Here is a 14,371-nt window from a genome sequence, read left to right on the forward strand (position 1 = left end):
CACCTGCGGTGCCTCACAACCATACTCTCCGTGTTTCGCAGGGCTGGCCTTCAGCTAAACTCCTCCAAGTGCCATTTCGGTCGCCATGACATTAACATGCTCGGCCATCTCGTAAACGCCGCCGGAATCCAACCCAATCCACAGAAAGTCCACACCGTGCGAAATTTTCCTGTACCTTGTTCAACAACGATGTCCGTAGTTTTCTGTGCTTATGCTCTTATTTCCGGCGATTTGTGAAAAATTTCGCCGACATCGCTCACCCTCTCACTGACCTTCTTAAGAAAGACGTCTCTTTCTCTTGTGAACACTGCAGGAGAAAGCCTTTTCTACCGTGATTGAGCGGCTTACAACCTCCCCAATTCTGTCACACTTTCACCCTTCTGCGCCCACTGAAGTACGAACTGACGCGAGTGGTCATGGCATCGGCGCTGTCCTCGCTCAGTGTCAACAGGGCCAAGACCGTGTCATCGCTTACACTAGCCGCCTTCTTTCCACGCCCGAGCGAGATTACTCCATTACTGAGAGAATGTCTCGCGCTCGTATGGGCGGTCGCGAGATTTCGACCGTACCTTTTCGGTCGGAGCTTCTGCGTCGATACCGATCATCACGCCCTCTGCTGGCTCTCCTCTATGAAAGACCCAACTGGGCGAGTTGTACATTGGGCATTGCGTCTACAGGAATATACATATTTTATTATTTATAAGTCAGGGCGCCTGCATAAAGACGCTGACTGCCTGTCCCGCAATCCCGTGGATCAACCGGATGTTACCGATGCAGACTCGGACATCAGTGTTCTATCCATCTCCGGCTTCCTCCATATTGGCGACGAGCAGCGCAAAGATCCTGTTATTCGAACACTTATGGAACGCCTAAGCTCCTCGTCCAATGACCCGTCCCTCCGGATGTTCACCTTAGCGCGATGGAACTTTATACCGTCGTAGCGTTCGTCCTGACGGCCCGGAGCTCCTCCTAGTCGTTCCCAAGCACCTTCAACTAGCCGTGCTCCAGCAACTTCACGACGCTCCCACTGCTGGACATCTGGGCATCGCTCGTACATACGACCGCCTGCGGCGCCGTTTCTTCTGGCCCGGCATTTATCGGTCTGTGCGCTGTTATGTCGCTGCTTGCGACCTGTGTCAGCGCCGGAAGACGCCTACTACGCCTCCCGCTGGTTTGCTGCAACCAATTGATATCCCTACAGAGCCTTTCTTCCGTGTGGGCCTAGACCTCCTTGGCCCCTTTCCAGTTTCTATCAAAGGAAACAAATGGATTGCTGTAGCAACCGATTATGCCACGAGATATGCCATCGCACGAGCGCTACCAACCAGCTGCGCTACAGATGTCGCCGACTTCTTTCTATATGACGTCATCCTGCACCACGGCGCCCCTCACCAGTTGCTGACGGATTGCGGCCGTTACTTTTTATCGAAGGTCGTCGATGATCTGCTCCGCTCCTGCTCTACAGAACACCAGATTGCTACGGCGTACCACCCTCAAACGAATGGCCTCACCGAGCGACTCAACCGCACGCTAACTGAAATGCTGTTCATGTACGTTTCCGACGATCACCGTGACTGGGACGTCGCTTTACCATACATCACTTTCGCATACAACTCGTCCCGTCAAGACACTGCCGGATTTTCACCATTTTACCTGTTGTATGGCGGCGACCCCACCTTGCCCTTTGACACGTTGCTACATTCCGCAGTACAATCACCCAGCACTGGTTAGTCTCGCGATACTATTGACTTAGCCGCCAAGGCTAGAGATGTCGCCCGGGATCACCTCACAGTCTCGCAAGCTTCTCAAAAGCGACGCTACGACCTTCGGCACCCAGACTCCGATTTTTCACCTGGTTTCCTTGTCCTTCTCTGGACGCCTTCACGTCGCGTCGGCTTGTCGGAAAGACTACTTTTCCGGTATTCTGGTCTGTGCCAGTTATTACGCCAACTGTCCGACGTGACATATGAGATCGCCCCAGCCGGTCAGCCTTCAGTGCATCCCAACTTCACCAGCGATGTTGTTCACGTCGCCAGGCTTAAGCCCTATATCCCCCAATTAAGTGAGGCTCTATAGCTTGCACCGGGACGGAGCTACTCCGCCGAGAGGGTGATGTTACGGTGAAGGGAACGAAGAAGTTGAATTGAACTAGACGAAGACGAAGTCTGGCAGTTGCCTGAACGCCATATACACCAGTTGTAAATATCCGTTATTTTACACTCGTGGGCCTGCTTTCTTCCTGCAACAATATATTTAGACGAACTAGTATAAGTAAGAGTGAGGACATCAGTGGTTTAAAACTACAAGCTAATATTTTTCGTACTGACCTTCTCAGTCCGTATTTAGCGCACATATACTCTGTTCCTTTAAGTGCTAGTACCTTTCCTCAACGTATGAAAACCGCCAAAATAACTGTAATATTAAGCGGGGAGTGAAAATCCGGGTAATTACAGGCCAATTTCAATATTGCCAGTTTCCTCAAAGGGATTAGAGAAAATTATCTTTATTGGACTGTAGAGATTTTTTGATGAACATCTGATTATAACACTGAATTAAAGTGAAAAGTTGGGCGAGTCGGTATACATTCATAATGGGAACACCGCGAGCAAGACGACGACGGAGTGAAATGACGCAGGACGAGCGCTGTCCTGTGTCATTTCCCTCCGTCGTCGTCTTGTTCGCGCTGTTCCCATTACGATTATAACACCATAACAGTTCGGTTTCCTACCTGGCCTCTCAAACCAATGTGCGCTGCTTCATCAAAAAGAATTAATATTAAAAATACAGAAGCGAAAATAACTTTAGGCGTTTTCATTAACGTTAGGCCTTCGATACCACGAATCACATAGCTATACTGCTAAAATTAAAATGCTATGGCAGTCGCGGTGTCGTATTGAATTTAATTCAGAGTTACTTGACCGATAGGCACCAGTGTGTATCAATAAATACAGAACTGTCCGCACTAGTAAAAATTAGACTTGGCTACGGCAGGGTAGTATGCTTGACCCACTTTTGTTTATCCTTTATAAAAACGACATCATAAAAGTAGCCATTGCAATAGAATATGTTATTTATCCAGATGACACCAGTTTGATATTTTCTGGAAGGAATTCTGGAATGAATCGGCTAATGACACACTAAGTAGACTGTGCACTTGGATGGAAAAATACAATTCACGAGTAAACTGTTCTAAGACAAAAGCTGTTCATTTCTGAGCCGTATCTACAACCCGCCGTGTTTGCTCAGTGGCTATGGTGTTGGGCTGCTGAGCACGAGGTCGCGGGATCGAATCCCCGCCACGGCGGCGGCATTTCGATGGGGGCGAAATGCGAAAACACCCGTGTACTTAGATTTAGGTGCACGTTAAAGAGCCCCAGGTGGTCGAAATTTCCGGAGTCCTCCACTACGGCGTCCCTCATAATCAGAAAGTTGTTTTGGCACGTGAAACCCCGTATAAAAAAAATCTACAACATGCCCTATGCTCAATTTTTTTGTACCCAACTAATGTCGAAATAGAATTCTCTCCCTTTGCAAAAACATTGGCAGTTGTGTTTCATGAGTACATGTCGTGGGAGCACCACACCAATTACATAGGAAATAACCTTTGTAAATTAGTAGGACTCTTAAGATGTCATCGCATATTACAAGAATAGCAATAACTCATGATATATAATGCTCTATTTACTCTACATCTGCGCTACTGTAATTTAATTTGGGGTACCGGGACCAAGAAATCATTACATAACCTAATCGTATTGCAAAAAATAAACGCCATAGGTTGCATTACAGGTGTACCATACTATAGACATACGCGTGAATCATTTTCGAGATTTAAAATTTTAAAGATTGAAACTTTATGCGGATACTATATTTTAGGTGCGAAATTTAGGTGCGAACTTATCCAGAATGGCCGCCACATAGGTAGATTAGCAAACTTAACTTCAAATCTCTCTGTACGTTCCACAAGACACACTGTTCACTGGCACCCTCCACGGTTGCGTACGAACTATGAATCACAGCTCCTACAGTATTGCCTACCCATGGAACTAAATGAGTTCAAACAAATGACAGTTTACGTGCTCTGTCTGAAAATTCAATTTGAAATATTATCCCAGACAAAACCACGAAAGACTTCGGTCGACTCTTTGGGGACTTCCTTGGGGAGCAACCCAACATGTCTAGCATGTTGCACCGAATTGCACCGAGTAGCTGTCAGTTGTGTCAAGGTCGTGGCATTACCCCCCTCTCAAGAAGCATCGTCTCGATGCAGAACATTTATGCACTGCTGATTGCCACAGTGATACTGTTAAGGAAGACGTAGATGGTGAGAGAGGTGTAGAGCTTTGCGGTCCGCGGGAGTAGTATAGCTTCAACCTAGAGACGTGAACGACATCGGACAGGCGTGGGCGTCGGGGACGGCGAGCGGTGCCTTATCCTGCAGGAATCACTTCGTATGTGACGTCGCCGAGTCATTGAACGATCCTATAAGGTCCAAAGTAGCGGCGCAAAGGTTTTTCCGACCAACCAAGCTGGCGGATTGGTGTCCACACCCATACTATGTCACCAGGTTGATAAGTGACGTCTCAGTGTCGAAGACTGTATTGGTCGGCGCCGTTGTGTTGTTCAGAGCGGATACGCATTCGTGTGAGCTGGTGCACCTCTTCGGCGCATCGAGTGAATTGGGCAGCATCAGTGACAACATTAGAACAGCGGGCGGGTAAAAGCATTGCGTCCAACGTTGTTACAGCTTCCCGGCCATACACCAAGCGAAAAGTGGTGAAGCCGGTAGTTTCTTGAACGGCAGTATTATATGCCAACGTAACATATGGGAGAACGTCGTCCCAGTTTTTTGGTCGACCTTAACATACATGGAAATCATTTCAGCGATCGTTTTGCTTAGCCTTTCTGTGAGCCCATTCGTCTGGGGATGGTAAGCAGTGGCTTTGCGGTGAACTGTACCACTGAGAAGCATGATATCTTCTGTGAGCTGCGCTGTAAATTCCCTGCCCGGGTCAGCTATAACCACTGTTGGAGGTCGCAATACCATTAGTCTCAATACCATTAGCCGTGCCTCGTGGGAGATCTCGGGTTTCAATTTAACGTGTAAGGTAGTCTGCGGCAACAGCAATCCAACGGTTATTAGCCCTCGACGTGGGGATTGGTCCAAGCAAACTTATGCCAACTTGCTGAAAAGCGATCCGCGCAAGATAAACGGAATGGAGAAGTCCAGCGGGAGGCACGGGTGGTGTCTTGCGTCTCTGGTAGTCGCGGCATGTCTTCACGTATTGCTTTACGTCACGGCGAAGGTTAGGCCAGAAGTACATTTGGCGTATGCGTGAAAACTTCCGTGCGAATCCCAAGTGACCCGAAGATGGTTCGTCGTGAGAGGCCCGCAGGATGTCGTCACGTAGTGAAGACGGCACTACAAGGAGGCAGGCGGTTGCGGTCGAGTGAAAACCCAATTTGTAGAGAACACCATCGCGGAGAAAAAATGAGGATAACTTGCGGATGAACATACGAGGTGGCTCTGGTAGACGGTTCTCAAGGTTGTCGATGAGAGGCCGGAGTTCTGAATCATCGCTCTGTTGCTTGCTGATGTCGGATACTCTGATAATGGAAAGAAATGCGTCCTCTTTATCAACGTCGAATGTCGACGGTTGAAATGGAGCACGCGAAAGGCAGTCGGCGTCGGTGTGATTACGCTCGGATTTGAACACTATCGTTATATCGTATACTTGCAAGCGAAGACTCCAGCGTGCAAGACGGGCAGATGGATCCTTCAGGTTGGCGAGTCAGCACAATGAATGGTGATCTGTCACAACTCGAAACGATCGGCCGTACTAATATGGTCGGAACTTAGGAATCGCCCAAACAACAGCCAAGCATTCCTTCTCCGTAGTGGAATAGTTCCTTTCAGCCTGGCTACTCCGCTGCTGCATGGCGACTCTACGTTTCTCCCTCCTTCTATCACCTTCACTCCCATATCCAGCCCCCTGCTCGCGCTGAGCCGTGCTCCCGCAAGGGTTGCAGAAGATAGTGCCAGCCTTTCCTCCTTTCCCCACAAGAACCACTTCTCTATCTCTATAGACAAAGTGTGGCTTTCGTACGTAATGACCCGCTTGGCTCCATCTTACCACTGCACGAGGACGGCGCCAAGCCCAACGTTGCTGGCATCCTTGCGCAACTCGGTGTCACTGTCTTCCTCAAAATGTCCTAGAACTGGAGGTGTCCGCAGACGTTACTGGAGTTCACAGAAGGCCTCTTGTTGGTCCTGCTCCCAGACAAACGGAATATTATTCTTTGTTAACCATTGCTAATGTTTGGCTATCCTATAAAAGTTAACCGCGAAGTTTCTATAATATGCGCAAAGCCTGAGAAAACGGCGGGGTTAGTGTTTGTTTGAAGGTGTTGGAAAGGAAGCAACAGCAATGGCTTTGTCGAGGTCGGGTCGAATGTCTTCGTAGCTGATGACATGGCCCAAAAATTTGAATTCGTCATACCCGAAATGGCATTTTTCAGGCTTTAAGGACAGGCCAACAGTACGAATTGCGTCAAGAACTGCTTGTAAGCGCTATAGGTGCTGCTCAAAAGTTTCTGAAAACACAACGATATCATCTAAATAGGCAATCCATGACTGCCAGTTCAGACCTGATAGAACCGTGTCCATCATGCACTTAAAAGTAGCAGGCGCAGAGCACAATCCCAAAAGAAGGACCTTGAATTCGTAGAGTCCGTCAGGCGTAATAAATGCGGTTTTCTCACAGTCAGGGTCATCAACCTCTATTTGCCAGTAGCTGCTGCGAAGGTCCATCGATGAGAAGTATCGGGCACGTCGAAGGCGGTCCAAAGAATCGTCGATACGGGGAAAGGGATAAAAGTCCTTCGTAACTTTGTTAAGCTTGCGGTAGTCAACGCGAAAACGCATTGTACCGTATTTCTTTTTCACCAGAACCACAGGGGACGCCCATACACTGGTGGAGGGCTGTATGATGTCGTCGGTAAGCATTTGTTGGACTTGATTTCGGATGGCGTCTTGCTCTTTACGAGAAACATGGTAGGCACGTTGGCACACGGGTCCTTCATTGGGATTTATAGTAATTCTTTGTTTCGTAATAGGCGTTTGGTTGACCTGCGATGTTGAAGCGAAACAGTCCGCAAGCGACTGTAAAAGGTTTCGAATGCTAGCTTGTCGTTCACCTCATAATTTGGAATTCACATCAATTTTGCTGTTGATTGCTACGTCAGGGTTAGAATCTCCACCATTGTATCCTAAGGTTAAACGAGCACGAGAGCCACTGACTGGATCGAAATAGGCGATGGCAGTTCGTGGGGCGAAGTACTGGTATTCACGACTGAAATTGGTAACTAAAATCTGAGCAGTCCGTGACGACAGCTGCAAGATGCCGCGGGCTGCGCAAGCCTGTCGAGCCAACAAGACTCACAGGTTGCCTTCAGCGATTCCGAGATGGGGAGGATCATCGTCTCTTTCTACCGTGATCTGGGGCCACCGAGATACCACCGGCAAGGCCAGTGGGATTACTGAAACCGATCGAGCCTCCTTGCAGAACATTTCAGCAGATCGGGATGGACTTGTTGCGACCCTTTCCGACGTCAACATCCGGAAATAAGCGGATTGTCATGGCGACGGACTACCTGACCCGCTTTGCTGAAACGAAAGCTCTGCGGAAAGGTAGCGTAGCCGCAGCTGCGACATGGCGCCCCAGACGTCCTCCTCACCGACAGAGGAATGACCTTCACAGCGGAGCTCACCTAAGCCATTCTGCAATACAGCCAGACAAGCCACAGGAGGACAACTATCTACCACCCCCAGACGAATGGTTTACGGAGCGCCTAGATAAGACCCCCGCCGACATGCTAGCTATGTACGTCGACGCCGAACACAAAACCTGGGATGGCGTCCTCCCGTACGTAAGCTTCCCCTATAACACGGTGGTGCAAGAAAGAACACATATCCCGCCGTTCAAGCCAGTTTACGGCAGCAACCCGACGACGACTCTTGACGCAACGCTGCCGCACGTCACCGACGAAGAGAATCGACGTCGCCAGCTATCTCCAGCGCGCCGAAGGAGTCCGACAGCTCGCCCGCGTGCGGATCAAGAACCAGCAGAGGACCGACAGCCGAAAGGACAACCTTCGACGACGCTACGTCGAGTACCAGCCTGGCGATCGTGTTGGGGTTGGAACCCCGATACGCCATCAAGGACTCAGTGAGAAACTACTACGCTGCTATTTCAGACACTACAACATCATCCGGCGCATCGGCGTACTTGACTATGAGGTCGTGCCAGACGGCATTTCGCTATCACAGCGGCGCCGCTCAAGACCTGAAATAGTCCATGTTGTGCGGCTTAAGTCGTTCTTCCAGCGCTAACGAACTTAGGGACTTTACATAGCTCCTTGCAGGAAAGACCTGGGGAGTGCCAATACACTCTATGCTGCAACTGTACAGGGTCCTCTTTATTGGATTCCTGCGGTACAGCCTACCTGTCATGTCCAACACCTGCAGAACTAACCTGAACACAATCCAAAGCATCCAAGCCCAAGCACTCAAGATATGTCTCGGTCTACCGCGGAGTGCGTCAACGACTGAAGTCATTGCAGTCGCTCAAGATTTCACTATCAGAACGCACATTAACATTGAAACAATGCGTGTGCACATAAGACACGTCGCCCGGACCCCTACCCACCACCTAGCAAGTCTCCCAGTAGATAGGCCCCACACGACATTCAGTGCGACTGTCTTCGCGCACCGTGCCTCTTTCAGGTCAGGTTACACACCTGCGGCAAGGCCTTCTATTAGTCCATGGTGTATGCGCCGTACTCAAGTGAACCTTACAGTCCCAGGACTTCAGAAAAAGTCGGACTTGCCATCATCAGCGCTCAAGCAACTAACTTTACTTCTGTTGTACGAGAAATACAGCGACTGCACACACGTCTACACTGATGGATCAACTACACCAACCAGTTCCGGCGGCGCTGTAGTTATACCAGCAATGAGAATAACCAAGCGATTCAAGACTTCCCATGTCACTACGTCTACAGCTTCAGAGCTCGCGGCTCTCCGCGAGGCGCTTCAAGTGATAAATACTGAAAGTCCTAGAAAATGGGCAGCCTTCTGCGATTCAAGGCCGGCCTTGCAATGTGTGCATTCATTTCTCCGACATGGGAATCACGATCAGCTCACGTGCGAAATCGCGGAACTTGTCCATCACTTAGGAGAAAAAGGCCATGATATCTTTTTTCACTGGATACCAGGTCATTGCGGTATCATTGGTAATGATGACGCCGATAAGGCAGCTCGGACGTCAAACCAAGAAGACCGCTGCGTCCCCATTCCGCTCTCAAGGACCGACGCCGCGAGACAACTTGGCATTCTGGCACGCACGATCTCCTTAGCAGAGTGGAATACCGTACATACAAGGCGCACAAGACTGCACCGACTAAACCCATCACTTCAACTCAGACCTCCAGCCGGTGTGCACCGGCGTGAAGCGTCTCTTCTGTGTCGGTTATGGCTTGGAGTGGCCTTCACGAATGCCTACTCAGCCCTAATTGGAATGGCTGATAGTCCTGCATGTGATGTTTGCGCATGCGAGGAGAACATTGACCACATATTGTGCCATTGTCCTCAATTTCAAGCACAAAGACAGTATTTGTCCGACACATTGAGGAGACTAGACCATCGTCCTCTGAGTGAACAGACAATATTAGAGCACCGTCCCGACCGATCATCGGCTCAGAAGGCAGTGAAGGCACTTTTGTGTTTTCTCAGAACTTCTGGTTTGCTCGAGCGACTTTAACTGAAGTGCTGTCGGTACACGTACCTACACCTTCTCTATCCCTTCTTTCTCTTCCCCTTCTCCCTTCCCCCAGTGTAGGGTAGCCAACCAGACTATTGACTGGTTAACATCCCTGCCTTCCTGTATTCTTCTCTCTCTCTCTCTACATAGCTGAACTTCAATCTTTTTTTGGACGGTGTTACTTTGGACTTTGCTTCTTTGTTGCTTTTATTTAATAAGTGTCCTTTTGTTTCTAGCTTTCCTGTTTGCTTTGCAGCATCGGGACGATGCTTTTTGAGAGGGGAGCATTGACACGTGTACTTGTTTGCCTTTTTCGTGCGACCGCTTTTCACCGTTCAACAAATCATATTGCTGAGCGCGGTACGCGCCCGCACGTATCGGAGGTTTCTCGAACGTTATCGATGGTTCTTTTTGCTGCGTATTGTCATCGAACCTTGTAATCTAATTTCATGCATAAGAGACGCGAATGGTGTAGAACTTTTTGGAATACACGTGGACACCAGCGATTACTTTGGAACCTTCGATGACTGACATATAAAAGGCGACGCGCTTGACCTGCTGATCATATTTTCGACGATCGCCCCGACTGTGTTCGCCGCTGTCGCCGTTCTTTGAGTATAGCCTGTTTTTGAGGACACAAGTTCGCCCAATAAAACGCTAGTTTCGTCCTTCCCAGTTTTGCTGCTTTCTTCGCTGTCACCACTACGTGGCAATATGATTGTAGGCGCGCCGTAATGGTGGACTCCGAAATAATTTTGATCAGCTCGGGTTCATTAACGAGCCCGCAATGGACGGGACACGGGCGTCTTTGCATATCGCCCCCACCGCAATGCGGCCGCCGCGGCCGCGATTTGCTGCCGCGACCTCCCGCACTAAATCCGTCTGCGCGTACTTTCGTCGCGCTGGGCCAGCAATGGTGGTCGGAGCGCGCTGGAAGGAAAAAAAAAGATATGCTGAAGCGTGACGCGTGCTTCCACGTGACAGAGTGGCCAATAGAGGAGCGGAGGAGACGGGAGGAGGCAACGCCGGGGATAGCGGGGTGGCGGAAAGATGTAAGAATGGCCCCACTTTTCGAAAATTGAGGAGTTTTACTGCATCGCGGCCCACGCAAGAGGCCGCGTTTCTGCCATAAAGTCTGCCTTTGTACATAACGTTCGCCGCTAACGTTTCCCGGTAAACATTACGGTTACAATCGCTGCAGTGGCCAGAAAGCGTGAGAAGCAGTCAGGGATCTTTGAATGCTATCGCGTTCCACTCTTAAATACGAAGCTTAAGCGTCCTTCGAAATTTTAATTCAGTCTTTCGAATCTGCCAAATTGCTCATTCTTTTTCTCTCTTTCCTTGCCTTGTTTCTTTCCCCTCTTTCCTGAAGAGCATGCAGGCTCCTTCTGGTGTCAGCTGCTAACTTGCTCCTCGAACTTTTTTTTTGTATCTTTGAAGTGTATACATGATTTTAAACATAACACCTTTAGAATTATTAAAAAAGATAATAATTAAAATAACAATAATGATAACTTATTTGTTGCTCTTTTTGGTAGCATTTGTATATTTCTATGCTGTAGAGAGAAGTCACAAAAGAAAGGCTAGGAGGTTCTTTCTGTGTATGCACTGCATGTGACTTTACCTTGGCATTGTTGTCCTAAATTTATTTCCTAAATAGCTTTTTACAACCTATATTTGTGCGCTACACCTTTATGTTCTTCTTTAATAATTATTGGTGATGCCTTGTATGCACTGCTTCCGTTTGCCCACCCAGACGCACCAGTGTGCTTGAGTGGACAGGAAGTGCAAGTAAACTTAATGGACAAGAAGGTGACACTATTGTTGCTGTCGTATTACTTGGCGAGCGGTGGCGGTGAGCGGTATTCTTGAGTAACCGGACAGCTGTGAACACGATAAATAACCCCTTGAATTGGCGTCGTTACTGCGTAGTTCAGGGCACACAGTTCAAAAATCATTGACAAAGCCACAATCGCCGTCATTTATTCCAAGCTCCGTCTCGGCAGCCACGGCATGCGTTGCCCGCCCCACTGGGTTCCCGACGCAGGCGCGAGCTCACGGGGGCTTCACTTGAGCGATTCCTCGTAGCACTTCTGCAAACGAGAGAGAAGAGTAAGGCGTGAGCGTCATGACAGCACTGGTGCGCTACGGTACTCCAGAAGGTGCCGCATCCGACTTCTTTCTTTGTCTCATTAGTCACGATTTATTTTCGGAATTGCATTTGGCACTGGAGAATTTCTTGCCGTAGATTATTGAAAGCATTTTGAGGCATCTACTACTCTTTCTGAACGAAGCCGATTCATGCCGTGTGCACAAAATAAGTTGTTCTCGTTATTTTAGCCACCTTACCTTTCCCGATGCAGTATTAGGATAATCGGCACTTTATAGACAATTGCTCACTTTGCTACGCACATTGCTAAACTAAACGCAGAACAGAATATTTGTCCGAGAAAGTATATATTTATTTATTCACTAATACTACAATCATGCTTGCAAGTTATTTGCAGGATGCACATACACGCACATAGAATATAGTGTTACGTGGTAGTGACGGTGAAGAAAGCAACAATACGGTGGAATACAAAACTAGCTTTAATTGGGCGAACCTGTGCCCACAAAAACAGGCTACACTTATAGCACAACGATAGCGGCGAACACGGTCGGCGATCGTCGGAAATCTGATCAGCGGGTCAATCGCGTCGGCTTTTAAAGAACAGTCGTCGAATGTTCGAGACTAATCGTTCGGACCCGCGTGCCTTCCACAAAGTTCTACACCATTCGCGTCAGGTGATGAAATCAGATAACATAAGGTTCGGCGACAACAGACAGCGGATAGAAGCATCGATAACTTTCCAGAAAGTTCGGATACATGCAGGCGCGTCCCACGCTGTGCGATTACATTTGTTAGGCGGCGAAACGTGGTTGCCCGATAAAGATAAGTACACGTGTCAATAGGATATATATAGTCTGATCTGTAGAAAGAACACATACATGCACAAGAAACTGAATACAGGCACTAAAATACTTATTTAGAAATATTTTGACATAATCAACTGCGAAAACGAACATGAGTAACATAAATTATAAAAATTAAGGAACAACAAACAGGCTAATTTAAGCGTCATTCAGATAATGACGCTTAAATAATGACGGTGATTATCCTGTTAATATCACCAGTAAGGGTTTTTTTCCATTCAGAAAAGGTCGCAGGGGAAAAGGAACAACTAAAGCAATTGTTAAGCTCTGGTAAAATGTTATTATGAACTAATAGTCTTGTTTTTTGTGTCTCAATGCTGTAGCGACAATTTACTGTCCGAAACAATAAGTTCAGGCTACAGTTACAATAAAGGGACCCGCATTACCTGCTTTGTTAAAAGACGACTCCAAAAAGTTCTGGAGTGTTGTTAAGGGTGCTTGCGAAAACGTATTGTCAATAACTGACGACAGTGGCCTTACCGTTTCTCGTTCGCATGTTGTTACGTATTCAGCGAAGTATTTTCAAAAACATGTTTACATAGGCGTGCTCAGCGCCTGCCAGAATTATGTGACACGAACTTTCCTACAATGCATAGTAACTGATTATGATAGTATCGTTAGTCTTATTAACAATTTAAAGGTTCCGTCATCATGCGGTGTCGATGGTTTAAACGCAATTTTTTTTAAAATTACGGTTGCTTACTCATCCATTTTTTTGTATGAACTTTTCGCTCAGTCTTTATTTCTGGTGTGTTGCCTTGTGATTAGAAGGTGGGCAAAGTGGTGCCGTTGTTTAAATCTGGTGACACTCATACTGCGCTAAATTATAGGCGAATATCATTGACCAGTGTCACTTGTGGCATTTTTGAACATGTCATTTATTCTTACCTGGTTAACTTTCTTGAAGCTAATTCTTTTTTCACATCTCATCAGCATGGTTTCAGGAACGCATTCTCCTGTGAAAGGCAAATAATTTCATGTCCTAATGACCTATTAGGAGCTCTAGATTGGGGGTGTTATATTGATTGTGTATTCTTAGATTTCTCTAAGGCTTTTGGCCTTTTCTGCCATGAACTACTTTATCTTAAGCTCAGTAAATTAAATCTTGGATCTAACATTCTTGCTTGAATAAAGAACTTTTGTTAAACCGACAGCAATTCGTAACTGCTCATGGCTACGATTCTTCTCTCTGCCCTGTCCTTTCAGGGGTGCCTCAAGGTTTTGTCTTTGCGCCCCTTCTTTTTCTAATTTACATAAACGATTTACGTTATTGTGGTAATTCCTCTATTAGGCTTTTTGCAGAAGATGTGTTGTATATCGAACGATTTCCTCTGATAATGAGACATCGCTACTACAGACTGACCTTAACAATATTTCTGATTGGTGTAGCACGTGGAAAATGAAACTCAACGCAACGAAGTGTAAAATAATGAAAATTTTTCGTAAACTTTCCGCTAATGCTTGTGAGTATAACATAAATGGTTCCCCTCCCGAAGAAGCGAGTACTTACAAATACTTAGAGATACACATTCATTCTAACCTGTCTTGGCAACCACACATTCATTATATTGTCA

The 14,371-nt window shown here is 47.4% G+C and overlaps 1 protein-coding gene across 3 annotated transcripts in view; it reads right to left on the reverse strand.

The window, feature by feature from the left end:
- Positions 1 to 11,778: 11,778 nt before the first annotated feature.
- Positions 11,779 to 14,371, reverse strand: part of LOC140216674 (uncharacterized) — a 267,143-nt gene continuing 264,550 nt past the window's right edge. For all 3 annotated transcript variants that reach the window (XM_072287031.1, XM_072287030.1, XM_072287032.1), the window contains one exon: positions 11,779 to 11,914. In XM_072287031.1, the coding sequence (XP_072143132.1) occupies positions 11,888 to 11,914 (27 nt within the window). In that variant the 3' untranslated portion in view covers positions 11,779 to 11,887. The remainder of the gene's footprint in view (positions 11,915 to 14,371) is intronic.

The sequence above is a fragment of the Dermacentor andersoni genome, chromosome 3, assembly GCF_023375885.2.
Source record: "Dermacentor andersoni chromosome 3, qqDerAnde1_hic_scaffold, whole genome shotgun sequence".
NCBI lineage: Eukaryota > Metazoa > Arthropoda > Arachnida > Ixodida > Ixodidae > Dermacentor > Dermacentor andersoni.